Source organism: Anomalospiza imberbis, chromosome 14 (assembly GCF_031753505.1).
Source record: "Anomalospiza imberbis isolate Cuckoo-Finch-1a 21T00152 chromosome 14, ASM3175350v1, whole genome shotgun sequence".
Taxonomy (NCBI): Eukaryota; Metazoa; Chordata; class Aves; order Passeriformes; family Viduidae; genus Anomalospiza; species Anomalospiza imberbis.
Genome location: NC_089694.1, coordinates 5,447,517 through 5,474,513, shown reverse-complemented (window position 1 = coordinate 5,474,513; position 26,997 = coordinate 5,447,517). Strand labels below are relative to the sequence as shown.

General features: G+C 60.4%; 3 protein-coding genes across 3 annotated transcripts; 1 reads left to right on the top strand and 2 right to left on the bottom strand.

Annotated features, from left to right (window-relative positions):
* Positions 1 to 549: 549 nt before the first annotated feature.
* On the bottom strand, positions 550 to 5,832 carry P2RY4 (pyrimidinergic receptor P2Y4). The gene is made up of 2 exons (XM_068204616.1): positions 5,721 to 5,832; positions 550 to 2,201 (listed from the first exon to the last, which is right to left on the bottom strand). The coding sequence occupies exon 2, from the start codon at positions 2,183 to 2,185 to the stop codon at positions 1,061 to 1,063; it is 1,125 nt and encodes a 374-aa protein (XP_068060717.1). The 5' UTR covers positions 2,186 to 2,201; positions 5,721 to 5,832; the 3' UTR covers positions 550 to 1,060.
* Positions 5,833 to 6,717: 885 nt separating this feature from the next.
* Positions 6,718 to 15,462, bottom strand: LOC137482358 (phosphatidylinositol 3,4,5-trisphosphate 5-phosphatase 2-like). Its single transcript, XM_068204615.1, has 26 exons — positions 15,294 to 15,462; positions 14,719 to 15,139; positions 13,751 to 13,814; positions 13,061 to 13,193; positions 12,865 to 12,982; positions 12,650 to 12,787; positions 12,428 to 12,515; positions 12,238 to 12,324; positions 11,983 to 12,090; positions 11,780 to 11,894; positions 11,492 to 11,598; positions 11,196 to 11,298; positions 10,602 to 10,798; positions 10,232 to 10,349; positions 10,027 to 10,123; positions 9,716 to 9,854; positions 9,538 to 9,637; positions 9,196 to 9,284; positions 8,884 to 8,965; positions 8,694 to 8,783; positions 8,495 to 8,611; positions 8,322 to 8,410; positions 8,078 to 8,165; positions 7,720 to 7,875; positions 7,519 to 7,606; positions 6,718 to 7,440 (listed from the first exon to the last, which is right to left on the bottom strand). Exons 2-26 carry the CDS (start codon positions 14,853 to 14,855, stop codon positions 6,888 to 6,890), a joined length of 3,201 nt encoding a protein of 1,066 aa, XP_068060716.1. The 5' UTR covers positions 14,856 to 15,139; positions 15,294 to 15,462; the 3' UTR covers positions 6,718 to 6,887.
* A 3,442-nt stretch (positions 15,463 to 18,904) lies between these two features.
* ARR3 (arrestin 3) lies at positions 18,905 to 26,602 on the top strand. The gene is made up of 18 exons (XM_068204662.1): positions 18,905 to 19,060; positions 20,308 to 20,357; positions 20,700 to 20,730; positions 21,098 to 21,158; positions 21,508 to 21,552; positions 21,839 to 22,038; positions 22,146 to 22,205; positions 22,445 to 22,512; positions 22,808 to 22,943; positions 23,021 to 23,105; positions 23,213 to 23,285; positions 23,782 to 23,919; positions 24,345 to 24,428; positions 24,698 to 24,721; positions 24,799 to 24,851; positions 25,250 to 25,259; positions 26,083 to 26,085; positions 26,376 to 26,602. Exons 2-18 carry the CDS (start codon positions 20,341 to 20,343, stop codon positions 26,473 to 26,475), a joined length of 1,188 nt encoding a protein of 395 aa, XP_068060763.1. The 5' UTR covers positions 18,905 to 19,060; positions 20,308 to 20,340; the 3' UTR covers positions 26,476 to 26,602.
* Positions 26,603 to 26,997: the final 395 nt, after the last annotated feature.

Below are 26,997 nucleotides of genomic sequence, written 5' to 3'. Positions count from 1 at the left end.
CCTGCTCTCTCTGCTCTTGGCTCAGTGGTGAGTGAGGGTCTCTCTGGGTGGGACAGGCATGTGGGGCTGGGATGGGCCATCCCTGGGGCCATCTCCTTTCCCTGGGCAGCTCTTTGTGGGGTGTGGCTGTGTGTGACTGGTGTGGTGGCTGGGTGTGACACCCCAGTGACACTCTGGGCACCCCTTTCTTTGCCATGTGCTTGAAGGACTTGCAGGGACTGATGGGCATAGGGACTTGCAGGGACTCCTGGGGCTCTTGGAGTGGGGACAGCCCTGTTCCTGTCCCATTCCTGCCAGGTTGGTGTGGGAGAGTCAACAGCACTGATACCAATCTCAGCGCGCTGCTCTGTGCAGGTACTTGGTCAAACAAAAGGGCTGGGTAAACATTTGAGGAGCAAACACCCATAAAGGGAAATTCCCAAGAACCTTCCTGTCACCACAGGAGCTCCGGCTCATCCCTCCAGACCTGCCCCAGTGGATTTTCTCTGGGGTGAGGATGATTGTCTTGTCCCTCTTCCTTATGCTGCAGGGAGAAACAGACCTGAGTGTAGAGAGGGGAAGGGGCTTTATTGGTGGTCATGGGCAGCAAGTGCCCCAGGCCATGTCACTCCCCCTCTGCCAAGGCCAGCAGTGTGATAGGGACATCTTTGAGAACCTGCCCAGCGTGGGCTCTGTCCCCGGGTTCAGTCTGGTCCCTGTATGTCACCCCTGAGTCATCTGGAAGAGCTGTGCCTGCCCAGGGAGGCACCAGTGTCCCTTCTCTTTAGTGACTTGTCAGCCCCATGTGTCCCCAGGAGTGCCAGAGGTGGAACACCAGCCTGCTGCCCCAAAAGAGCTTCCTCAGTGTCCTTCCCATTCTCATGAGTGCCCGGTGACTCTCCTGCCCTGACCAGCATCAGCACCCTCATCCCATGGCCTCCCAGGGCTGGGCTGGGACCAACCTGTGACTTCCAGCCCTTAGCCCTGCAGGGCTGGGCAGGGACAGCTCAGGTCTGGGAACTTGGGAGTGCCCTGAGGAGCTGCAGCTCCTGGAGCCCAGGGCTGAGGCAACGGAACCCCCTCAGCACCCGCCTCCGCTGCGTGCGGTCCCGGTCCCTCGGGTGACACTGGAGATGTGGCTGCCATCCATGACATTGTCTGTGAAGGGTGACACCAGGGCCAGGTCCAGCGTGGGCATGGGCCGGAGGCGCTGGGCGGCCCCGCGGCGCAGCCGGCCCCGGTACTTGTCCCCAGCCATGAAGTACAGGATGGGGTCGAGGCAGCTGTTGATGCTGGCCAGCGGCCGTGTGACCTTGTAGCTGAAGTTGATGATGTTGAGGGTCCGGCAGTCGGCCTGGAAGTAGCGGGAGGTGTAGTAGAGGGTGCGGGTGATGTGGAAGGGCACGAAGCAGATGGCGAAGACGGCGAGTACCACAATGATCATCTTGATGGAGCGCCTCTTGTAGGACGGCATGCGGAGGCCAGGGCTGGAGAAATTGGACTTGCAGAGCCGCTTGGCCATCAGGCAGTAACACAGGACGATGACCAGGAAGGGCACCCCAAAGAGCAGGGCCATGATGGAGGAGCTGTAGTGCACGTAGTGGTCGAACTCCTCGGGCTTGGTGGTGTCGTGGCACAGGGTGGTGTTGCCCTTGGAGCTGGTGGTGACGAAGATGAGGTTGGGGATGAGGCAGATGATGACCACGAGCCAGGCAGCCACACAGATGATGCGGGCATGCTTGGTCTTCACCCACTTGAGGGAGCGGATGGGGTGGCAGATGCCCATGTAGCGGTGCACGCTGATGCAGGTGAGGAAGAGGATGCTGCTGTAGAGGTTGGCATAGAAGAGGAACCGCACGATCTTGCACAGCCCCGTCCCGAAGGGCCAATTGTTGCGGTCGGCGTAATAATAGACCAGGGTGGGCAGGGACAGGACGTAGAGCGTGTCCGAGAGGGCCAGGTTGACCATGTAGGTGGTGGTGGCATTCCAGGGCCTCATCCTGCAGATGAACATCCACAGGGCCCAGGAGTTGAGGGGCAGCCCCACCACGAAGACGATGCTGTAAGAGAGGGGCAGCAGGATGAACTTGAACTCCTCGTTGAAGACACACTTAGCCTCGGGTGCTGCTGTGGCATTCCCTCCTGGCCAGGAAGCCGGCGTCAGTGTCCACAGGGAAACTGGGAACATCCTCACTGGAGTGGCCATGTTGTGCCAGCCAGACCTAGGGAGCAGTTCACAAAAGCACACTAGTCACTGATCCCGACCATTGTCAGGCACAAAGCGTGGAAGGGAGCCAAAGCTGCCAGATTTTTCTCCCCCTCCAGGAGCTCCGGCCACTTTGATGGTTCTCTGGTTTTTCTCAACTCGCGCGTGGGGAGCCGGGGGCGGGGGGAACGGGCTCGGCAAAGCCTCCCCTCCGCAGCCCCTGCACTGACACCCATTAATCACCCATTAATTACCCCTTTAAGTCGGCGTAGGGACGGCCGCGCCGCCCAGAGCCGGGAGCGGGCCGGGGACAGAGCCCCGCGCCGGCCCCGCCGGGCACAGCCCCACGGCCGCCGAACAATGAGACCCTGATGAGCACCAGCAGCCCCCGGCCGGAGCCAGCGCAGCCTCTTGGAAGCTGCCTCAGCCTAATTGGCACCATCCTGACAATGCCGCTGCTCCCGGAGGGCTCCTTGGGAGAAGAAAGGCGGGAGGAGAAGAAAGGCTTGTCTGGGGGAATGTTGTGGCCCAGAGAAATCCTAGGGGGGCTGTTAAAGGAGCCTTTGGGAGAGAGTGTCCCTGGACAGCGAGGAGCCGCTGGCTGCCGGGTGTTGTCCGTAGGGAAGAGCTGAGCTAAGCCCTGTGGAGAGGAGCTGCTGGAGCCAAGTCCCAGCTCAAGGCAGAGCAAGCTCACAAGACAGGCAGGACTCTCCTGTGCTGTGCTGGGATCTGTGAACTCCTGGGAAGTCGGCATAAGGACAAGCTGTCAAAGTTCAGAATCTCTTCTCGAGGGAAAAGGAAGGGTCTGCCACCACCGTGGTGTCCAGCAAAGGATTGGTGAGGGCTCCGTGGGACTTGACCCCTCCACACCCTCCACCATCCCTGGTGAAACAACTCCTCCAACAGAGGATGGATGCTTGGATGAGTAACCTGAGAGCAGGAGCTGCTGTGCTGCTGGTGGAGATCGGAGTGTAGCCAAAACCATATTTGATGGAGGGGTTAAAGGAGCGTCCCCAATTCCTTTTGTCCAGTGCTCATCCAGGAGGTGATGGGCACCAGGACAGGGGAGGGCTCAGGGATGCACGTTAGCTGGAGCTGGTGCTACAACATGGAAGGACACATCTTGTCAGCCTCCTTCATCCCTTGGCTCCCTCATCATCCCCCTCCTGTTCCCCTTTGCCCTGAGGATGAGCAGGCTTCTCCCAGCAGGAATATCTTCAGGGTGTCTCTGTGGGATCATCCCTGCCACGCCCTACCTGGAGAGATACCTGCGGTTGACAGAGATGCTCATAAATGACTCAGCAGGCAGATGGGACAGCAGGGCACCTCCAGCTGTGCTCCAGGGGCTCTGTTTGAGTTGCAGGCTGAGCTCCAGGCCCACATCCAACACCCAGCGGCTCCTGGCCCGCCACGGCTCCCGCCTTTATTGCAGGGATGAGTTCAGAGAGCAACAAACAGGCAGGTCCTGATCAAACATTAACAGTGTGGAGAACTTGGTTTGTTTTCCCAGAACCAGGAGGGAAAGCAGGTGGTAGGAAAACTTGAGCTTCCAAGAGAGGTGTCAGTGGTGGTCCTGGCCTGGCAGCCACATGTCCCCAAGCTGCTGAGGACATGAGGGACCAGGAGTTTCCTCTTCCAATCTCTGAGTGCAAGGGAACACAAAGCCTTGAGCGTGACCAGAGCAGAGCTGCTGCGGGTTCAGTGTCCATGACACAGGTCACCAACCAAGATATGGAGAAGACAGTACATAAAAGTTAATAATCAAGTGTGTGAAATGCATGAGGAAAAATCCTGGGCAGCTGTGGACTGCTGGACTGCTCAGAGGAGAGCACAGGTACCCAGCTTCTGGCAGCTGATACAGCCTGAGCACAGTCAGCAGTGGGATTTAACCATTCCCAAGCACATTCCTTTGAGGATAACCACCGAAATATAGAAATGCAGAAGAAGATGACATTTGGCAAGTTTTATCTTAACAGGTTTCTTGCTTCCGCATCTTAGTCACAACCAAAATCATTGATTGAAATTAATGAATCACATCAGTCTAGCCTGAGGACGCATCACCACCAGCCCCATTCCTATTTCTTGCTGACATTCCTAGCAAAAGTATCCTTGGCTGTGGGCTTTGGAGGAGAGATCGAGGTGTGAGCCAAGAGTTGGGACTGATTGTTGGAGCAGGAAATGGAAGGCACTGCAGGGGAAGGATGTGGAGCTGGGAGATGGAAGGTGCTGCAGGAAAAGGACTTGGAGCAGGGAGATGGAAGGTGCTGCTGGAAGAGGTGATGCTCTTGTCCTGCCCGTTTTGTGGATGTACAAGGAACACTGCAGAACCCCTTGCCCGTGGCAGGCAAACCCCCCGGAGATGGTGTCTTTGGAGTGGCCCCTAGTTTTTCCCAGGAAACAGCAAAGGGTCCTGGAAAATGCAGCAATAGCCATGGGCCAGTGGGAAGGGGCAGGGGCCAGCCATGTGACACACGTTGAGGGCACATGATGCCCTTGGCCACAGGATTGGCAGCTTTTCCCTGGCTCCTGGTCCTGCAGATGTTCCCAGCCAGAACTGTCCTTTGGCACCTCTGGCAGCACCAGTCCTGGTGGGATCTGAGGGTTCCCCCAGCCCTGGGGATTCATGGAGGTGTTGGAAAGGCTGCAGTAAAATGAAGGAGTGGGACAACACCAGAGCAGAATCTGCCCTGGAGCCAAATTCCTGCTGGTGGGACAGGATGGGAATCGTGGTGCTGGGGACCATGGAGCAGCAGGCAGGAGCTCGGAGAGGGGAGGTGAGAGTGGATTTTGGAGCAGCTGCCAAGGGATGAGTGAGCCTTTTCCCTGCTGGAGCATGGGAAAAACTGGGCTTTTCTCCTCGCCTAAGCCCTTGGAAATTGCAAAACAAGGAGAAATTATGCAAAACATCCTGCAGAAGGACCCTTGTCCCTAATCGCCACGTGGTTGGTGCAGCCAAAGCCCCAGCACAAGGGGATGTGACCTAATTCCAATCCTTCCCTTCGCCTGGAAGAGCAGCCAAGGCACGCTCTGCTGGGACACCTCCCCGGGGACACCAGTAGGGTCGGGCGTTTCCCTTGCTGTCCACCCCATCCCCTGCCCCGAGGTGACCCTGGGCAGCGTGGGGGTGAGGGTTCCCTTGCACCCTTGCTGGGCTGTCCCTGTCCCCCACCTCACTGGGAACGGGCAGGAGCCCTCGGTGTCGGGCTGAGCCAAGGCAGCAGTAGGGCAGCTTCAACCCATGACAAGTCAGAGATTTGGGGGATGGAGAGGAGGATGAAGGAGAGGAGGGGGACACACTGGAAAGGATGAAGGCCCTCAGTGACAGAGGAAAGAGGTGGCGTGTTAGAGAGGAGGAGGTACAGAGGGATTTGGGGGTGGTGGAGGGCTGGTGAGAACTGGCTGGCCCGCACCCTGCACCCACCCAGCCCTGCAGCTCCCACTTCTGTCCCTCACCCCCAGAGCCCAGCTGGGACTGCGTGACCATGGCAAGGCTGTCCCTCCCGGCTGTCACCAAACAGGGACTGCCCCGGCTCACCTGCAGACCTGGGCGGCTCTCAGGAGTGGGGCCCCCACGGGGAGAGCCTGTTCCCCACGCGGGACGGGGCCATGCCGGGGTGCTGCGGGCGGCCCTGGCCGTGCCCTGCCGTGCCGAGTGTGCCCGCTCCCGCTTCCCACGGCCGGGAGCAAAGTGCCCAGGGAAGGCAGGGCTGGAGGCGGGCAGAGGCGGAGGCAGGAGCTGCCGCAGGGCTCAGCCCCACTGTGCTCTCATCCCTCTGTTGCCCTCGCGGGCTTTGGGCCACCTGCAGCCCCTGGACATGGGGCATGGTGGCCTCTTCCATGCGGTCACAGCCCTTTTTTCAGGAGCACCACGGCCCCTCAACCACGAGGGCATAGCCCCTTATCCATGGGCACCGTGTCCCCCCGGCCATGGCGACCACATCCCTCCACCCATGGGGACTGTGGTCACTCAACCGCAAGGTCCACAGTCCCTCACCCTTGGGCTGCGTCCCCCTGCCCATGGCAACTGCGGCCTCTCTCTCATGGACACCACAGGCCCTCAGCCACGAGGGTCACAGCCCCCATCCCTGGGGCCCGTGGCCCCTCGCCCCCCCAGGACAGCCCTCCTGCCCCGCTGGCTCCTGGGGTCCCGCAGTGCCCGCAGCGCTGTTCCGCTGGCCCCCAGCCCTGCGGGGCGATCCTGAGGACAAAGGTGGCCACTGCCACCTTGAGGCCAGGCCGGGCATCGTGTTCCCAAAACCGGGGCCACCTCGCGTGTCGCACAGCCAGGACACGGCCGGATCGGGGTGTCCCTTGTTTCTGAGGGGGTACCCCTCTCCCTGTGCCGGGCAAAGCAGAGCGGGGCCATCAAGGGCTGTGACACCCGTTAGCTTTGCGATGGGCAAGGGCATCGAGGACTGGGGTGCGCAGGGCTCCCATGAAACGGGGAGACGTGGGAGGCAATGCCTTGGTGTTTTCTCCTTTTTTCACCTTTTCTCCTTGCCCTTTCGCAGAACCAGGTGTGCCAACACGCACCCAGTCCCCGACACTTTATTCTGGATAGTGAGAGCAAAGGGAAGCAGCGCAGCGGCCTCGGGAGCTGTGCTGGAGGGAAGATCCTCCGGGAGCACCGTCTGAGCAGGGCTGGGCAGGCAGAAGCAGCTGCCGAGGGCACGAAGGTGCTCAGGGCCGGGCCCAGCTGTCGCTACATCCTGGCAGGCTGCAGGTCGGCGGGCGGAGGAGGCTGAGCCTCCAGGTTCAAAGCACCGAGCGCTCCCCGCTTCCCCAGCGGCCCCGGCACCTCCCGGCAGGGCCGCGGTGGCGGCTCCGGGACGTGGTGGGTCTGGCGCAGGGGGAGCTCCTGTCTGTCCCCCCTGCACTGCGGTGACGCCTGATCCAGCTGGCTCAGGTGAGTGGCCACATTCAGCGAGCAGTCGCCCAGTCCCAGCGTGTCCCTCGTCAGGACGGCCGACTTGGGTCTCTTGTGGTGGCCCGCTCTGGGGGGGCTGAGTGGATGCCCACGGGGCGGGCTCAGTGGCCCACAGCGGGGCCGGCCACGCCACGGTTCCTCCTCTGAGGGTAACGGGACCCGCGGTCCAGCGGGGCTCCGGCACTGCTGGCCCCCGGCCGGGCCCTCTGCCTCCTTCTTGGGGGCTTCTCCGGGGCCCGGGAGCCACGCGTTGGGCACTCCCTCGAAGATGAAGTAGGCGGGGTTGGTGTAGTCGCTGGCCGGCTCCGGGAGGCTGCGGGGGCGGCTCCTGCGAAGCACAGAGAGGGAAAGGGCTCGGCATCCCCCCACTCTGGGGCTCCGGCACGGCCGAGCCCACCTGGGCTACCTGAGGCGCTGCGGGGGTGGCTTGGGGCACGTCGGGGGCTCTGCCGCCGGCTCAGCATCCTCCTCCTCCTCCTCAAAGCTGATCCACTCTGCAAAGGCAGCGAGGTCTGGCCTCACTTCACGGCCGGGGGCCAGAGGGCAACGTGGCCCAGGATGTCCCCGAGCCCAGGGCACCGGGAGGGTGTCGTGCGGCCGTCGTTACCGTAGAGCCTCTCGCGGGTGCCGCACCGGCCCCGGGGGACGCGGACCCGCATCCAGCCGCGCACGGAGCCCGTCTCCTCGCCGCGGTGGAACAGGAAGGTCTCGAACTGCTGGGCCGTGGTGCCGATCGCTGACTTCAGGGCGAGGCAGCATTCGCCTGCAGACACAGTGTCAGCCCCCGGGGCTCGGGGGACACGGGAGCCCCCCGTGAGCAGCAGCACCCGGAGCAGGGTGGGTGCCAGGGTCCCTCCTGCCACGCTCCAGCTACCAACCTCACACCCAGCAGGCTGTAACCTGGGGGGCTGTGATTGGCACCCCCCTGCCACCAGGGTGGCCCTAGTGTCACCATCCCCGCCTACCGTAGGACTCGCAGCTCTCCACGCCCTTGAAGCTGAGGAGCAGGTGCTGGTCCCCCAGGTACTCCAGGTCGGGCAGGATGGGGTTCAGCTGTGCACAGAGAAGGGGGGCTTGGGGGGCTGCCACGGGGTAGGGGGCATGGGGAGGCTCTGTCCTGGGGGGTGGTGACAGCTGCAGCTCCCCTTGGGGCTCAGGGTACAGAGCCAGAGGCAGGGACGGGGATGAGGATGCTCCAGGGCTGCGCACCACAGGTAGATGCTTGGAGGACCAGCCCAGCTTGAGGAACCCAGGGATGTCACAGTTCTGGAAGGTGTTCTCCCCACTCCGCTGCACCTCTGGGGGGGGACAGAGGGACACACAGCTCCAGCCAGGCTAGGTCATCCCCACAGCCACCCCCAGCACTCCAGGCACCCCCTCACCCTCCAGGCAGTAGGAGTGGAACTCAATGTAGCACTTGCTGCGGCTCGTGGTTTTCAGGATCACCTCAATGCTCTCCCACTCGATGAAGGCCAGTGCCTCGGGGCCAGAGCCAGGAGCTGCAGGCAGGTCCTGGCAGGTCAGGGTGTGCCAGGGCTCACCCCAAACCCGGCCCGAGGGGTGACAGACCCCAGCCCTTACCCTCCTTGGGCACAAACTGCGATGTCACTCCCACCTCAAAGGTGGCAAAGACAGGCGAGTGGTCACTGGTCACGATGTCATCAGTGCAGCCTGGATGGCAGGAGGGGCAGCTTGGGGAGGGTCCCAGAGCCCTGGGGTCCTGGGCAGTGCTGGCCACCCCTGGCTGCTGTGTCCCCAGGATCTCACTCACCGTAGGAGTTACACACCACATGGGTCTCTGGGTGTGACTTCCACAGGATGCGGTCACACCACGAGGGGACATTGATCCGCATCTAGAAATGGGGAAAGCAGCTGGTCCAGTGGCCTCTCAGGTCTGGGTCCTCCTGCCCAGAAGAGCATCCCAGCACCCCAAAAAGTGAGTTCCCTCCTGCCCAGACCCTGTTTTGGTAGGGAACAGGCTGATGGAGCTGTAGGGACTGAGCATCACCACGCAGTCCCCTCAGCACCCTGCTGTCCCTGTCCCCGGAGATGTCCTGCTTGGAAGGAGGCCGCTGGAACTCACCCCCGTGGGCTTGGACTTCTGCCACACGTAGGTGTCCCTGGTGCCCCGCTCGTACCGGTACGTGGGAGGGAAGGAGATGTCACCCTCACCTGGAATCAGGACATGCAGGTGGCATGGGGGCCATGGTCCCTGCCTGTCCCCATGGGGTATCATGGTCCCCATGGGAGGCTCACACCCATGGCTGGCCCGGTGCATGCCAAGGTCTCCCAGGCTCTCAGAACCTTGTGCAGGGCTGGGCCAGCAGAGGGGACCTTGAGAGCTGGGTGTGACACAGGGAGGGCTGTGGGGACCCTGGTGCTGCTGTCTCAGCAGGAGGAGCAGCACCCTTGTCCCCACACTCACTGAACTGCAGGAACACCTTGTTCTTCTCCCGCTCCAGGCTGAGCTGGTCAACAGCCAGAAGGGCTTGAAACTCCTTCTTGATGATGTGGCTGAGGATGTTCTGTGCCAGGGAAGGGACTGTGATCCCCCAGGTTCCTGTCCCCACTCTGTCCCCAGCCTGGCACCTGCAGGGTCTCACCTGCACGTCCATGTCCAGGCGGTAGTTGAGGTCCCCGAACCAGAAGAGGTGGGTGAAGCGCAGGGTGAGGTCGAAGCCCCCCAGACGTTTGTCCCCCAGGGCCAGGGAGTGCAGGATGTCACTGTAGTTCTGGTTACGCCTGCAGGGGGACAGCAGCACCGCATGAGCCACCCCGGGGACAGACACCTCGTTCTCATTCTGTTCCTGCCAGCTGGGGACAGGGGCAGCCCCACAGCCCCTCAGGGCTCCTCCAGCCCCCTGAAACACCCACCTACCCCGTGGCAGCCCCACCCTCCCCATCCCTGCATCACCTGTGGGTCTTCTCGCTGCCAGAGGCCAGGTGGCAGTTGATGAAGCCGAAGGAGGTCCCGTTGAAAAGGAAGGAGACGCCCACAGCTCCTTTGTTCCCTGCAGGGATGTGCCACCACTGCACTCTGGGGGAGCCCAGAGGTCCTGTGCTGGCCCTCAGGCTGTCTCCTCCCTCGGGATCACCTCCCAGCCCTATCCCCTCCCTACCCAGCGTGTTGGCGATCCCGGTTTTCACGCTGGAGGTGTGGACGTGGCTGATGCGCCGCTGGTGCTCCGGCTTCACCAGCACCACGATCTTGATGCTCCACAGGCACTGCAGGGCCACCTGTGGTGGGGCAGAGGGTCAGCCTGCCTGGCCCCATCCTGCCCCATGCCAGGAGGATGGGGCTGGACACAGGTAGGTCAGCGTGACCCTGACTGCTGGGGACAGCACTCATGGAGTCTGTGGGGCACAGGAGGTTCCCTGGGCTGATTTGGGGTGGGGGAGGACCTGGGGGTTGGGGTAGGAGCTGTGGGGTGATGGCTGCTGGTGCCCAGCCCCCTGGGCCTGCCGGGGGTTGGCTGTGCCCGCCGTTACCACTCGGTAGTCGATGGCCATGAGGGTCTTGAGGGAGGCGCAGAGGAACTCGACCCACTCGCGGTCGCCCAGGGAGTTCTCCTGGGTGCCGATGACGTAGATGTCGTGGGGGATGCAGGCTGTGGTCTCGTCCTGCGTGCGCCCCAAGCCCCTCGAGGTCAGCCAGGAGGCCAGGGAGCGGGGTGGGGGCGTGCTGCCTGCGGGCAGGGACACGGGTCACACAGAGGGGATGTGCCAGGATCCCGAGCTCCTCTCCAGCACAGCCCTGCTCGTCTCCAGTAGCTGCTGGGGTGGGAAGCAGGGTGCCAGCCCCGTGGATCAGCCATGTGCATCCCAGACTGGTGCTGGGATTTACAGCCCAAAATCCTCGTGATATCCCTGCTCCTCTGTCTCCCTAACAGCCTCCAAGTGAGTGGATCACCACAGGTCAAACAAAGCCCATGGCAGATGATTGGTGTCTCCTCCAGCCTCCTCCTCAAACTGACAACCAGCTCGGACCTGAGGGTTTCCTGAGACACCTCCCAAAACCCAGCCAGGCTCACAAAGAGCCACAACAACCTCCCAGGACAAGGCCACCTTCTCCTGGCCCCTTACCCATGTTCCATGTCCCGACATACACTGAGATGATCTCAGGCTCGTCCAGGTTGGAGTGCTGGATCTTCATCAGCTGCAGCAGCTGGCAAAAAGCCTCTCTCTTCTGCAGGATGGTGAGGGTGTCTTAGAGGGCTGGGGGGCACAGCACCCCAGGACCAGGTGGACATCACCCCCAGGTGTAGGAGCCAGCTTGCAGAGGTGGTCTCAGTCCTAAGACCATTGATTTGGTGCTTCTCATATTCCCAAGGGCCCCACATTCCCCCAGGACATGCCGTGGGCACGGTGGTGCCACTCACCCGCGCGTTGGCGAAGATGAAGTCCCTGCTCAGGCTCTTCTGGTTCTCGCGGGCACACACCAGCTTCACCTTGCTCTGCACACTCTGGTACTTGATCAGCTGCAGGACTGAATGATGGGGGTCAGGGGGCCGTGGTGGCCCCCACCTGCCACCACAGGGCAGTGTGGGACAGGGGCTGAGGTGTGACAGGACATGTGGCCCATCCCCATGGCATCAGGCCTGTGGCAGGGAACCCTACAGCCCCAAAGAATCCCACTGGCTGCCAGCAGGAGTGCAGCAGCCTCTTACTTTTGTCCTGTGGGATCACCTCCTCCGGGGAGCTGCTGCCCCGCTTGCTGATGGTCACTGTCCCTGACTCCACGTCCACCGTCAGGGCCGCACGCTGGGACTTGCCCACCTTCACCTGCACACGGGGATGTGGCTCTGGAGTTGTCCCCACACCTGCCCTGCCCATCAGTGACACTGCGGTCCCACCATGTCCCCAGCCTCACCTCGAAGTTCTGCACGGCCAGGGGCCTGGCAGCTGGCAGGGAGGCCACAGCCACACTGGGCAGTGCCAGGTTGTGCCTTGTCACCGTCTCCTGCAGCGACTTCAGCACCTGCCAGAGAGAGGGGCAGTGTGCTGGGGGCACTGGGCCAGCTGGGAGTCCTGGGCTGTGCTGCCACCGGAGCTTGGGGCGGCAGAGGGATTAATTTAGGGGAGGGGTAGCTGTGCCTCCCCCTGCACCATGACTGGGGTCAGGCACCTTCTTCTCCAGCGAAGAGAGGAGGCTGTTGACAGCGGAGATCTTGTTGAGGAGCAGCTCCAGGTCTGGGTCGCTGCTCAGGAAACCCTGAAGGGGAAGATGGATAATTTTGGAGCAGCACGGTGGCACTGGACTGGTGGATCCCTCGCTGTGGTTCTGGGAGGTCTCTGGGGGCTGTGGGGACACTCACCTGCTCCCTGGCCGGGCTGCGAGGGGACACAGGGGGGTCGAATACCCTGGCCAGGGTCTCCAGACCTGCCAGCGTGAAGTCGATCTCACTGCAGGGGAGGCGAGAACGGGCGAGGGGCGGTGTGGGCGTTTCCCGTGCCTTGACGCGACACCCAGCCACCGAAAGGGGACGGGGACAAGATGGGTGGCCCCGCTCCAACCCCACCGTCCCCAGGCCACTGACCTGTGCAGTGCCCGGCAGGCAGTGGCGAGTGCGGTGCTGAGGTGCCGCAGCTGCGGGTGCCCGTGACACAGAGCCTCCAGGTCGTGCACGTGGTGGGTCAGGTACTCGGCCATGAAGCCCATGAAGTCACTGGCCGGGCTGGGAGAGGGCTGGACATGAAGATCCCCCCCTGAGCATGACCATCCCGTCGCCCGGGGCGGGCAGGGGTGCGTTACCTGCTGTGGAGCTGCTCCTGCAGCCTCTGGTGCAGCTGCTGCGGGATGTGGGTCCGGCTGGAGAGGGGAGCGCCGGGACACGGCACCGTGTGCCCCCAGCCTCGGGCATCGTCCCCGTCTGTGGGCAGAGTCACCAGCTCAGCGGGACGCTCTCCGCTCCCAGCCTGGCACAGCCCCCGGCCCCTCCCCGGCTCACCCGAGTCCTCGTCCGGCCTCGGCCGGTGCACGGGGTGCAGCAGGGGGGTCACCAGCCCGTTGTTGGGGTGCTGGTAGGCACCGATCAGGTCGGGAAGGGTGCGGAAACATTTGGCTTGAATGCCCTGGATGGTCTGGGGAGGCAGAGCGGGGGAAGCACCATCGCATCCCCTCCTCTGCCAGGGCAGCCCCAGCCTGCTGTGTGCTGTGGGTCTGCCCCTCAAAATGTGCCCGCGGTGAGTTGGAAGGGCCAGCTGGACACCGGGCCCGTGGGGTGAGGAGCATGGAGACATCAGCCTCCTTCAGCAGACAGGGATTCTCCCTGTGGACACCCAGGATGCTCTTTTTATGGGGCAGAAAGGGCAGCTGCAGAGAGCTGGGTACCAGGAGAAACTCTGAGGGGACATCGAAGCGAGGGCAGGACAGACCCCGTGTGGGGACAGGCACCATGGGGCTAGCTCTGTGTGGCGAGGAAGGGACAGTGTGGGGACGCTGTGCGGAGGCAGCTCCTCCCGAGCTGGAGTGGCTGCAAAGCGCCCGCATCCTGCAGCTCGTGCAGAAAACAAACCGCAGGCTGCTGCCGCCTCGCCGGGGAGGGGGACGAGCAGCCCGGGCCCTGCACAGCTGCATCCTGCCCACGCCCAGCTCCGAGGCACCGCCCAGGCCGGGGACTGCACCCCCCTGCACCCACCTGCACGGAGAGCAGCCCCTCGTCATCGGGGAGGATGCGGTAGGTGTAGACGTGCCTCTGGAACCTGGAGAGAGCAGGTGAGGGCCCCATTCTGCTGCCCTGTGGCAGCGCTGGGGGCCCAGCCCTGAGACAAACACCCCGTCCCCTCTGCAGGGAGAGGAGCTGAGTGAGCATCTCTAGAAATAAATCATCACCCTCAGCCCGGATCTGCGGGAGGATGCGCAGTGTCTCCCTGCTTCCAAAGAGCCCGGAACAGCCGTGACTCCCCCAGCACTCACTGGGCTACCCACAGCGCCGTGGCCTTGGGCCAGGCAGAGCCTTTGCCGTGCTGCCTGTGGGGCCAGTGCACATCCCTGCCTGTGCCACCAGCCTGGACTCTGGCTCGTGCCCGGCACCCCCAGTGCCGAAATTTGGAATTTGTCCCACACAAAGAGCCAGGCCAGTGAAGGAAAGGGGGTGCATCCTGCCAAACCTGCCCACACACACATGTGACAAGCAGGCAGGAAGGGTGCAGAGCAGGAAGGGTGCAAGGCAGCAGGAAGGGTGCAAGGCAGCAATGCTCTCAGGGGCTGCACATCTGGTTCCGGGTGTGGGGATGGCAAGAGGCCCCATCGTGGGGGCCGTAGCCCCAAATCCCCAGCATGGGAGATGCTCACAGGCCAGCAGGCAGCCCAAAACAGCTCAGTGTGCCCTGGATGTGGGGTTATCCATTCAGCAGCCATGGTGCTGGGCAGGGCTGTGGGCCCAACCTTCATCCTGCTCCCAAGGACACAGCTCCACTGCCCTGACCCGGGGATCACTCAAACCCCGGTGCCAGGGAGCTGCCACCCCACCCACCCCACCCACATCCCTGCAGAAGGCTCTTCCGTGAGGTTTTGGCAGTGCCTGGAGCAGGGAGCGGCACAGAGGGAGGCAGGCAAGGCACAAAGACACAGAAGCCACACGCAGAAGGAGGGGCAGGGACTCACAGGAGGCACAGGGCATATGCCCCCTTCACCGACTCGCTGTCCCGCACCAGGAAGGAGCCGTCCCGCCCAGCCTTGGCCAGCAGCTCCTCGGCCACCACCTGGCTGATGTCGCGGTGGTACCACCCTGCTGCCGCCATCCTGCCGAGCCGTGTCCCCGTCCCAGCGCCACATCCAGCTCAGCAGGGGCTGCTGGCGGTCACGGGGGCTGCTGGGGCGGGTGTAGGAGGGAGTGGCGTGGGGACACCGGGCCCCCGGTACCCGAGCGTGGTGCTGGCTGCAGGTCCCGGAAGGTGACAGGGAGCCACCGAGGTGATGCTCATGGGGACAAGGTACCCTGCGGCCGGCCAGCGTGGCAGGAGCATCAGGGCGGCAGCTGGGGGAGGCTGGGGGTCCGGATGATCCTCATCACCGAGGCTCCAGCCTGCAGGGAACACGGGGGCAGATCAGCGAGCGCATTTCTCCTGTTGGGGGAGTCACAGGAAAAGCAGCCCTGGGCCACCATCATGCTGTGGTGTGCGGCGAGGACAGGCCATGCTGGTGGCACCCAGGGGTCCGACCTCACCCGACATACTCACCGTCCCTCACAGACGCCGTGCGGGGCTCCCGTGGCTCTTGTGGGATGCTGTGGGCAGCGAGCTGAGCTTTTGGGGTTCAGCCGAGCGGGAGCGGAGCCGTGACGCTGCTGGGCTTCCCCCGGTGGGTCACACCGGCCCCCTGCCCGCCACGCTGCCCATCGGGGCGGCAGCTCGGGGTCACGCAGTGCCCACCGCGATGCCCTCGGTTCCCGTCCCACGGGCCGCCCCCCGGCTCGGTGCTGCTCGCTCGGCACCGCGGCGGCCGCGCTCTTCCTCCTTCTGTGCGCCCCGCTCTCCCCAGCCCCAGAGCGGCCTCCTCGCCCCTCCTCCAGCCCCGCTACCCGGGCAGGGCAGCGGCCACGCGGGCTCGGCACGGCGGGGACAGCGGGGACAGCCCCGCAGCGCGCTCTGCCTCCACCTGCTCCCTGCACATCCTCCTCGGGGATGAGGGATGGGCAGAACGCTGGGAGAAGGCACTGCCAGTGGTGCAGAATGGCAGAAAGCCCCTGAAATATGTTTGGGGCGGTGGGTAGGGCTTGAGCTGCCCACTCCTGGGGGCGCTGGGGCAGAGCTCTGCCCTTGGCAGAGAGAGACGGAGCTGCTGCGGGCACCAGGCACCCACGGTGGCACCCATGTCACCACACCTGTGTGTGCCCTGCCTGCAGGGGCGAGGGAATTTGGCTACAGGGGTTCCCGGGAAGGGGTCGGGAAGGAGGGAGACTTTCCCAGCAGGATAAGGTTTGGGCAGCACCGCAGGTCCTGGGTGCAGCCCCAGAGGTTTTACTCCTCGTGGCCAGGAGCGAGCAGGCCCACATGTGTGTGGTGGCTCGAGCTGCAAGGGTGATTAACAGCAATTAATTACAGATGAGCAGCAGTCACCGTCTGCTGTCCAAGTGTCTGGCAGCTCCAGAGCTGCTCAGGAGATAGATGGAGAAGCAGATTCCTGCTGGAGGAGGATGAGGATAAGGATGAGGATGGAGAGCTGTGCCAAGCCACGCTCCTGACTGTTCCCCACCTTTGGCACCACTGCACATCCCTGCAGCCCTGGGCCAGTGCTAAGGGACTGATGCCCCCACCTCCTGCCCCAGCCCTCCAGCACAGATGAGCCAAAACCCCCTGAGAGGCTTCCTCCTGGCTTCCCAGCCTTGAGAGGAACCTGTGGCCAGGCCAGTGAGAAGCTGGGCTACCCAATTTATTTTGGGCTGGTGTTCTGGTCACACAGCAGTGAGTGTAACTCTGCCCAATGCCTGCTGTGGGTACACAGAGAGGTGGCAGGTTTGTGTGGGGCTGGAGACACCCTTCCTGCTGGAGCCCCAGTCCCACCAGTGCTGCTCCATCCTGTTACTTAACAGCACGGCAGTAATTCCTGGCAGGCGTGGAGGTGCCTGTCTCCTGATTAATGCCATCCATGCTGCTTAATCCGGATCAGGGGAGAAAGCCCCGGAGCTCTGAAGGGCTTTGGGAAATCAGCAGTGCCTGCTGTGAGTGTTTATGTAAGGTGGCTGTGGTGTGCAGTGCCAGAGGTAGAGCTGGGACCGAGCCAGCAGCACCTGGAAGCTCTGCCAACACCTGGGCACAGGTGAGGTTGGGAAGGCAATGTGGGCTCACCAGGCCAGACTGCTGGGGGCTCTGGCTGCACCAAGGCTCCCTCCAGAGCCTGTGGGTGCAGGAAGCCCCATGGCCCTTCCCTGTGAAGGCAGGATGCTCCAGGGCATTGTCCATTGGGACAGAGGGATGAAGCAACCATGCTCCACCTGCCCCACGCCCACTGGTGTCCTGCCCCTCTGGAAGTGGCTGTTTGAGCAGTGCTTCACACAGTGCATGTACCTGGAGGGATGGTGGATGAGGAGATGAGAGGAACCTCTGGCCATTCATCACACAGGAAAAAGGAAGAAGCCTCTTTCATTTCCCTATTATTTTGAATTCTTCTTCCTTCCCTGGTGCTTGATTTGGAGCCCAGGGTGAGCGTGGGAAGGGATGTGGGCTCTGTTCATCTCCCCACTCTTTTGGGGAGGGGAATTATCTGCTCCCCAGCCTGGGCAAGGCTGAATCCACCCAGCTGATTAGGCTGAGCTGAAGGGACCCAAGGTGAGCCCTGCTCTCCACCTCACCACGCTGTGCAGACCCTGCAGAGCCAGTGAGTGGCCCCGGTCACAGGGTTTTCATTAAGAGCGTAACCAAGAGCCACAAACAAAGCTCAGGATTAGGTGCCCAAGGCACAGTGCTGGGGGCCCTGGCCAGGCTGAGGGTGTCCAAGTGTGGCTGCTTCCTCCTCCTCCTTTTCCTCCTCCTCCTCCTTCTCCTCTTTCACCTGCCAGTGTGAAGGTCACAGTTCACGTGTCCTCTTGACTGTGGCAGAAATAGCACCCGTTAATCTGGAACCTAAGCAGCTCTCCTGTGTGCAATTAAAGAGATCACAAGTCTCGGCCCCAGGCTACGTGTGCTGGCAGCTAAAGCCCTGGCAGTGGGGCTGCTGGGCAGGGCATGGCATGGCATGGCATGGCATGGCATGGCATGGCATGGCATGGCATGGCATGGCATGGCATGGCAGCTCCCAGGGGCCATGGGGGAAACAGGTGAGCTGTGTTTGGGAGGAGTTGGTACCCAGGTGATAAATGTTGTTGAGCTGATGCAAGGGCTAGGGAGGAGGAGGCACAGCTCCCACAGGGATATCCTGATCCCAGCGCTTGGGCTTGAGCCAGAACCAAGTGCAGCCCCAAAGGAAGGGCTTGAGTGGTGCTGGAGGTGAGGAGGATGAGTGGGGCCTTGCTGGAGCAGCTCGTAGCTGCCCTGGGCTGTCCTAGTGCCTCATCCCTAGAGCCATTCCCATGGGAGGGTATCCCACGCCATGGCTGTGGCTGGGACAGGGCTGCAGTGGGAATTCTGCTTGCCTGGCAGCCATAAGGTAGAGCCACTTTGGACATTCCACAGTCTTCTCTTTGCTGCAGCACACCTGGAGTTAATGATGTGCTAATTGGGTCAGGCGAGGCCATCCTGGAGTTATGAAATGATGCTGGGCTGGGCAGGCTGTGCTGGGGACAGTGGCAGCTCTGTGTCCCACCCACCAGGGGTGGCTGGTCCTTCCCTCTTGGTTCAGGGAGGGTGAATCCTGCCTTCACCCCATCATCTTGTACAGCAGTGTCCCCATGGGGAGGGTGTCCTCTGTGCCCTGAGCCATGGCAGGTCACCTCTAGGTGAGCAACCACATGGGCACCTCAGCCATGCAGGAAGCTGCTTGTGCCTCCATCCTTCTGTTATCCAGCTGGGAAGGGGAGGGAGAACTCCAGGCTGGTCCCTCCTCTGCCATCTCCATCCAACCCCATGCCCAGACCCATCCCATCTCCCCTTGCCATGGGAGCAGCTGCAGAGAGCCCCTGTGGGAATCCACACTCCTTCCCACCAGGAGCAGAGCTTCCACCTCAATTACCATCACCTTGCTCCTAAGCCCTCTTTGCCAATCCCTCTAAGCTGCTTTCCCAGCGCTCCAGCAAGAGATGTATTTATAGCCCACTCTTACTCATGAAGCGTCTCCCCAATTAATCAACTAATAGGATTCTTCCTGCAAGTCCCTCTCCCCGAGCACTCACAGACACACCCCCCACAGCCCTGGCCAAGGCTGGGTGGGCCAGAGATCAGATGCCAGGGGAGGGACAGCCAGGGGGGATATAAGAAGCTGCAGGACTGGGAGCAGCCCGTAGTGACTGGGTGGCACTGGGAGCTGCTGGGAGAGGAAGAGGACAACGTCTGTCTGTCCATCCACCTGCCAGGTGAGTGCTGCCTGCTCTGCTGCCTGGGCCCTGCCACGGCTTCATGGCTCTGAGGGTTTGGAAAAGAGGGCAAGGACACTGGTGCTGGGCTGTGGCTGGAAGGAGGGTGGTTTGCAGCTGAAAAATGGGGAAAATGTGGACAGAAAGGATTCCAGTGTGGCCAAAGGACATGGCGGACAGGTCAAGTAGTGGCATGGGACAGCTGAGCCAAGCCAGGGAAGGTCTGAGTCCTTTCTTGGGGGCTTGGGAGATGCAGAGCAGGAGTTCAGCTCTTCTCCCCTCCACCTTTCATTGCCTCACCCCCAGTTCCTGGGGTCTGGAGGGAGCCAAACTCTGCTCCCACTCCCTTTTCATCTTCTCACCCTGCGAGAATTCCTGAACTTCACATCCCACAGCTCCCAAGGACCTCAAAGATCCTGACCTTGGGACTAATCTCTTGTCTTCCTGCGGGGTAGAGAATCATCCCCTCACTCCCATGGCCATTTCTTCTATCTCACCAGCTTCCCTGACGTTGTGTTCAGAGGCAACTCTGTCCACGTGCCCCTGGGGCTTAAAATCCTGCCTGGGCTTAAGCTGTGCTCATGTCAGAGCTGTCTATCCCTAAGAGGCTGAGCTCATCCCATTTAATATCCCGGAGAATCAGCCGGTGATCAGTGGGATCTTTACAGGCTCCTTCTGGACACAGGCTCGAGCCAGCAGAGCTTGGGCAGGGCTGGGCAGCTCCAGCCCCACTCCCAGCATAAAGGGTTGGGAATGGAGGGATCCTGTGCCCTGAGACCCCTCTTTCCATGGGCAGTTGACCTTTCTCTCTCGACCTTTCTCTCTGTGTTTTCCCCACCTTTCTGTGAGTGATAGGACAAAACAAGCCCATTCCTACCACTGAGCCATGTCAGGCAATTTCCAGGAAAAAGCTATTAAAACTGAGACTCTATAAGGCCTTTTGTTCATTTTTCTTGCCTTTCCCAGTCTTGAATTGGATCCATTGGGGATCACCCCTGTGCTTCCTCTTTTCTGGAGCAACACTCTCCTACTTCACCACCTTTTTGGCTGGGAACAAGGAGCTGGCTCAGCTCCCATGTGCTGCCCCAAAGCCAAACCTGGAGCTCCCAAGCTCTGCAAAGGTGGCAGCGCCGTATCCTGAGGGCTCTGCAGTTTGTTGGGATGTGCAGGATGTTGGCTGGTGGCCGTGGCTGGGGTTGCCTCTTCCCCAGCACCTCATCCAGTGCTTTCCCTGTTTCTCCCCACAGATTTCCACGTGGACATTCCTGCACTGAGTTAAAATGGCAGATGGATCAAAGTAAGTACCTTTATTGATTTATTTATCTGGAATTGGGATGGAGCAGGGCAGGAACAGAAGGGGAATGTGAGCTGCCATGGAGCTCTGTGTTGGTCTTTCTCACTTAAGACACAGAATCCACCCACTCCTCCATGGTCACCCTGAGTTCAGGAGCAGATCTAGGGTAGCCACACAGGGGGGGTTTGGCCCTGAATTTGCAGGACATGAAATTCTCCAGGGACTGGACACCCTGGTGTGGCTCTTGGTGATGCACCACATTTGTAGGGCAGCCCATCATCTCCCTGTGCCCCATCCAGACTTGTACAAGGCATTCCCAAATATCTGTCTCTGTTTTCTCCACAGGGTTTTCAAGAAGACCAGCCCCAATAGCAAGGTGAGTCTCTGTGCCCTGTCATCTGATGTGCCCTCTCCCCTGACGTGCCCTGTCCCCTCATGTGTCTAGCCCAAGGTTTGGGCTGTGCTGGGATCTCTATGGGCTGGATCTGCCCATAGGATCCAGGCTGGTTCTACCTTCCCTTTGAAATCTCATTGATTCCTGGACCTGCCACAATGCCACTGCAGGACTGGCTTTTCAAAACAGAAATTAAAAAATACCCTGATATGACCCCTTCAAGGCGATTCTGGTCCAGACTGGTGACAAAACCCATGACACAACTCAGGGCTTTGAAATTTGAGCCAATTCCATGGCAAACATTAACTTGCTTGCTTCCTTCCTCCCTTTCCCCACGTGCTGCTTCCAGCTTTCCCTCTACCTGGGGAAGAGAGACTATGTGGATAACGTGGATTCAGTGGAATCTGTCGGTGAGTGGGGCTGTGCCCAGCACTGAGGGGGAAGTACAGGCAGGAGAGGCTGGGGAGACCAGTCTTAGTGTTGTGTGTTGCTGGTAGAGCAGGAGGAGCAGCTCTGGAGGAGCAAATGCCATGTTTTCCTGCAAATATCCTTAGGAAAAATAGTGGGGAAGGGGACAAAGTCCCTTTGAAAAACATCCCAACCACACTGCTGGAGGAGGCATCACCATCCCCCTTGGCAGCAGCTCCTCTCAGTCACCTTCCAGCTGCAAAGTGGATTTGGGTTTAAAAAGCTGTGCTTTAGTAAAGATCTTCCAAGGCAGCTGAGCTAACCGGTCCTTCTCCTTTTGCTTGTTTGCAGATGGTGTCTGCCTGATCGACCCGGAGTACCTAAAGGACAGGAAAGGTATTGATACAGAAATACTGCATGAGGGGAGGGGATGGAACCAGCTCAAAGCTCGGCAGCAGCCTGGGGTTGTGCTCAGGTTAAAGCTGCTCCGTGTCACCTACAGCTCGCTGTCCATCGGTGCCATGGCAGCAAAGGACATGAGGGATCCTGTTTGTATTTAGCGTCTGAGGAAGTCTCATTTCTGCTGAAGAGTTTTTGAAATAGTTTCTCTTGCCTCTTTATTCACCTGCTGTGCTGTCCCTCCCTCCCACCCCTCCCCTCATCCCTCTCCTGCCCGGCTCAGTGTACGTGACGCTGACCTGCGCCTTCCGCTACGGCCGCGATGACCTCGACGTGATCGGCCTGACCTTCAGGAAGGACATCTATGTGCTGACCACCCAGCTGTACCCGCCCGTGCCGGACCAGGCTCCCAAAACCCTCACTCCTCTGCAGGAGAAGCTGATGAAGAAGCTCGGGGAGAACGCCTACCCCTTCACCTTCGAGGTAGGGGCTGCTCAGCCCCTCCCAGCCATGCGGCTCCACGGTGTCACCAGGGCTCAGCTCTGAACACACCCTTTATTCCTTTTTCTCTTTTTCCTTGCTCTGCCTAGATTGCCACCAACCTGCCCTGCTCCATCACCCTGCAGCCCGGGCCAGATGATGTGGGAAAGGTGAGCTGCTGTCCCCAGCCTGTGTCCCCTGGACCATCCTCCCTGGTAATTGGGTTGAGTTGTGGGGTGCTAAAAATGAGAATTGATTCTCATGGCCCATGGGGTGACGGGTGGGAAGGGAAGATGGCTGGAGTCAGAGCCAGGATCTCTGGGAATGCAGTGGAGGAAGGAAGACAAGGAACCTAAAGCTCAAGCACCTCGGAGCCCCTCCTGCTCAGTGACCACATATGTTCCCCCAGGCCTGTGGCGTGGACTTCGAGGTCAAAGGATTTTGTGCTGAAAATCTGGAGGAGAAAATTCACAAGAGGTATTTTCAGGGGATCCCTTTTACCCCTTTTGGCCCTAAAACTAAACCACAGGATCTTTTTGGGGTGACCAGCTTAGGGGTCAGGCTGAGGGCCTTCTGTCAGCCTGTGCCATGCTTGGATGGGAAACTCTGCCCGAAACTGGGGCAGCGGTCCCTGTGCCACATCCTAAGGGCCAGGTGAAACGTTCATCCTTCGGCTGGATTCACTGTAAAGTCCCCAAGGAGTCCTTGTGACCCCTTGATGGCCTTGTTGATGCTGTGGGGGACACTGGGGGTGCCACCTGTGTCCCCACAGGAACTCTGTGCGCCTCATCATCCGCAAGGTCCAGTTCGCCCCGGCGCAGACGGGGCCAGCCCCGCGAGCCGAGACCACGCGGCAGTTCATGATGTCAGACAAGCCTCTGCACCTCGAAGCTTCCCTGGACAAGGAGGTCAGTAGGGACACTGTCCCCACCAGAGACGGGGACCAGGATTTCTGGTCACATCACTGAGCCTCTTCCCCTTCCAGGTCTACTACCACGGAGAACCCATCAATGTGACTGTCAACATCAACAACACCACCAACAAGGTCGTGAAAAAAATTAAGATCTCAGGTGAGAGAGGGGCAGAAGGGACATGTCCCAGCACCCATCACTGCCAGAGATGGGGACTGTGAGCCCCTGCCACGTCTCCAACATGGCTCTCCCTTGTCTGTCCCCAGTGGATCAGATCACAGACGTGGTCCTGTATTCCCTGGATAAATACACGAAGACTGTGTGCAGCGAGGAGATAAAGTAAGGGACAAGGGCTGGAGGTGATGTGGCATTTCTGGGAGGGAGGAGGAGAAACAAGGAAGAGGAAGAGGATGGGAGAGAGATGGGGAGAGAGGATGTGACAGTTTTACACCAAGCAGCAAAAATGTCTGGGTTAGAAGAGCAGGTGCAGAGGACAGGGAAGGCTGCAGACCATGTCCCACCAGCACGAGATGGTGGTGGCTGGGAAGGTCCCTGGGGAGGGTGCACAGCTGCTCCCAGGCTTCTTCATCTCCTCACTTTGCATTTTTGAGGCCAGATACAGCCTCTACCCTGCTGAGAACCAGGAGGGAGGTAGAAAGGTGGTGGGGAGAAAAAAGAAGTGGTTGTAGAGGGGAAAGAGAGGAGGGAACAAAAGGAGGAAATGGCCCAGCAGCTGCATGGGGAGGGCAGGGCTGGCCCTGCACAGGTGCCTGCAGTGATGCTGAGCACCCCCAGGCTGGGGCTGGCTCTGAGCTCTTTTCTCCCACCCTTCCAGTGAGACTGTGGCTGCCAATTCCACCTTCTCCAAAACGTACTCAGTGACCCCCATGCTCTCATCGAACCGCCAGAAGAGAGGCCTCGCTCTCGATGGCAAACTCAAGCACGAGGACACCAACCTGGCCTCCACCACCATGTAAGGGCTGTGTGGGCTCCTCCTGCTCCCCACCACGCCTTCCTCCACTTCCCCCTGCTCTGGGCTCCCACCAAGGGCCCCTGAGCCCACTCCATCCAGCTGGAAAATGTAGGGATTTTGTGACATTGTCACAGACCCACCTCTCCACCCCATGGGAGAGATGTAGCTTCCCAGTTCCAGTGATCTTCAAAGGTCCTGAATCCCTCTGCAGGGCTGGACCTTGTCTTGGAATGGGTCTCCAGAAGCTTCTCTGTGGCTTCACCCAAGTGCCCTCCCCTCTCTTCTCCTGTTTTCCTCTCCTCCTAAACCCCAGTGCACCCCACATGTTGCAGGATGCAGATAAACCCTGGCACTGCCATGGGGGGAGTGGATGGGGTCTGCAGGCAGCACTGCCCTCTCACTGTCCCCCTCTGCTTTTTTCCTAGCCTGAGACCTGGCATGGACAAGGAGGTGCTGGGCATCCTGGTGTCCTACAAAGTGAAGGTCAACCTGGTGGTGTCCCGAGGAGGGTGAGGCTCTGTGGGCAGGGGAATCAGGGGTCATCCTGAATCCCTCCTGGGCTGTGCTGGGGGGTTTTGTACCCCGGGGAAATGAGAGGGCAATCACACCATGGGCCTCCTCATCCCTGCCCTGCTCCCCTGGGGTCACTGAGCTGCTCTCTGACCCCCACCCCACCACCTCTATTATCAACCATCTTCCACCTCAGTATAAAGCACAGCCTAACCCCTCCCCTCCTCTGCCTTGGCTCATTTCTGTCCCTTTTTTCCTGCTGCCACAGCATCCTGGGGGATCTCACTGCCAGGTAAGGGGAGCTGCCTGTGGGGCTGAGCATGGGGCTGTGCTGGGCAGGATCCTTGACAGAGCTGCTTTTCCTTCCAGTGATGTCGGGGTGGAGATGCCCGTCATCCTCATGCACCCGAAGCCTGATGACTGTGAGTTGTGTGTGGGATGCTGCCAAAAATCAGTGGGAAAGAGGCGCTTCTGGTTCAGAGGGGGGAGTTGGTGAAAACAATTCTGGTGCACCTCTCCCAGTGCCAAGGGCCCTGCTCTGCCCTCTGTGGGATGGGCACAGCTGTCCAGCTGTCATGGAGTGGGGTGGCAGCAGTTTTCCCATGGGATGGGCACAGCTGTCCAGCTGTGCCGCACCCCATCCTGTGTCCTGGAGCAGGGTGGGAGATGTCCTCCCCACAGCACCCTTCCCACTGTCCCTCTTTCCAGGAAAACACCCAAGCATTGAGGAGAGCTGTCAGTTGAAATGTCCTTTCTGTATTAACCTGCACATCTTTTCTCTCCCCATCCCTTTCTCCGTGTGCTTATCACTGGAATGCAGCTAAGCCAAGGTAAAGAGATGTTCCCTCTAACAGACAAACCACACAGATCCATCACAGATGGGTGTGACATCCCAGCTTGAGGTCACATCCTTGGATTAAACCACCCAGGTCTCAAAGCCCTGAGCCTGTGTCACAGCAGCCACTTTCAGAGGCAGCAGGAGAGACCAAATCCTGGGACTGGGATGTGTTCTGCAAACTCCCAGGGCTTATTTGACAAGTCCCCTTGCTGCAGCCACAGCAGCTGCAAGCCCAGGCCTTGCCCTGTCCCTCAGAAGCAGCTGGCAGTGTCTTCCAGATACAAGTGCCATCACTGCACAAGATGTCTCCATGGTCTTGGTCCCCACACAGAGTTCCCTGGGCTGCTGGAAGCCACATCCCTGTGCCCCTGCACATTCCCCAGTACCAGAGGCCTCTTCTCCTCCCACATCAGCTTATTCCAGCTGAAGCCACAGCTGGGACTTCTTCCCTCTGGGAAGCTGCAGTGCCAAATCCATTCCTGACACCATGGCTCTGCCAAAGGTTTTGTGTCTGGTTACACCCTGCAACAGGATGTGAGCACTGGGATTTGGGGCCTGGAAAACCAGGCTGCAACTCCAGGCTTTCACACTTCTCCCTTTCACACCATCCCTTTCCCAGCTCACTGCGAACATTTAAACTTCCAAACAGGAAATCTCTCGGTCTGTATCCACCATGGCTCCATGTAGGTTTTACCAAATCATTTCACATTCCCAAGCTTTTGGAATCTCTTTTGCTGACTCTTCTTTTCTGTTTTCTCCCCTACTTTTCACTTTGTGCTCTCCCTTACTGTCATTCACTGCTCACCTTTCTCCAGGAGGTAACTCAGCTCTTTGATTTCTTTTCCTTGTTTTCCCTTGGAAATGCAAAATATTGTGTGAAAAACCACCAGAAGCTGCAGGCCAAGCTCCTTGGGTCATGCAGGCTCACAGTGGTGGGGTGTGGGTTTGTGTGCTGGGGCCAGGCTGTGCCTCACAGTGACCTGAGTGTTCTGAGTGGGGTGACAGGGTGGGGGTGACCACTGTGCTGTCCCCATCTGGAGCAGGGTTTGGGCTCAGCAGGGATTTCCCCACCTCCTGTGGGCTCACTGTTCTCTGCTCTCCCTTCCAGTGAGGAGGACATTGTCATTGAGGAATTTGCCCGCCAGAAGCTCAAGGGAGAGAAGGATGATGAAGATGAGAAGGAGGAAGCTGAGAAAGAGGAGAGCTAAGCTGCCGGCCCACGGCCCAATTTGGGACACAGCCGCCTGCAGTGTCCCCACTGTGCCACACCTGGCACAGCCCCCTCAGCCCCCCACAGTCCCCATAGGTGCCCCCTCCTCACCCACTCCAAGCCCTGGTAGTGGTGGTGAGAGCTGCTGCAGCTCCTCCTGGGACCGCCACGCTGGAAAGCCCCACGGTGCTCCCTGTTCCCATGGGTGCCAGCACAGGGACAGGGTGGGTGCAATGGCCCTGGCCGAGCGCGTCACCAGTGTGGCTGTCATCTGCCCATGTCATGTTGTGCACAGCTCTGTGACACTGATACCAATAAACCCACTCGGTGGCCCGGTGCAGGCTCGGTGTTGTGCTGGGGGGGGGAAGCAGACGGTGGCTTCGTGCAGTGGGGGAAGAAGAGGGGACGCAGGACCTGGTGCAGCCAGTCCCATCCACGGTACGGCTGGCTGCATCCCGCTACAGCCGCAGGACGTATCCTACAGTCCAATCCCGGTACAGCCAGACCCATTCTGCTACAA

What these genes read in the sequence shown, in the direction of transcription:
- ARR3 (XM_068204662.1), top strand. An exon ending in GGCCAGATGATGTGGGAAAG is followed by an intron (nt 22,206 to 22,444) that starts GTGAGCTGCTGT and finishes ATGTTCCCCCAG; the next exon opens with GCCTGTGGCGTGGACTTCGA. An exon ending in AACCTGGCCTCCACCACCAT is followed by an intron (nt 23,920 to 24,344) that starts GTAAGGGCTGTG and finishes CTTTTTTCCTAG; the next exon opens with CCTGAGACCTGGCATGGACA.
- LOC137482358 (XM_068204615.1), bottom strand. Translation starts at nt 14,855, where the DNA reads ATGGCGGCAGCAGGGTGGTACCACCGCGACATCAGCCAGGTGGTGGCC. An exon ending in GAGGCCGGACGAGGACTCGG is followed by an intron (nt 12,983 to 13,060) that starts GTGAGCCGGGGA and finishes CTCTGCCCACAG; the next exon opens with ACGGGGACGATGCCCGAGGC. An exon ending in TCTCTTCGCTGGAGAAGAAG is followed by an intron (nt 12,091 to 12,237) that starts GTGCCTGACCCC and finishes TCTCTCTGGCAG; the next exon opens with GTGCTGAAGTCGCTGCAGGA.
- P2RY4 (XM_068204616.1), bottom strand. Translation starts at nt 2,185, where the DNA reads ATGGCCACTCCAGTGAGGATGTTCCCAGTTTCCCTGTGGACACTGACG.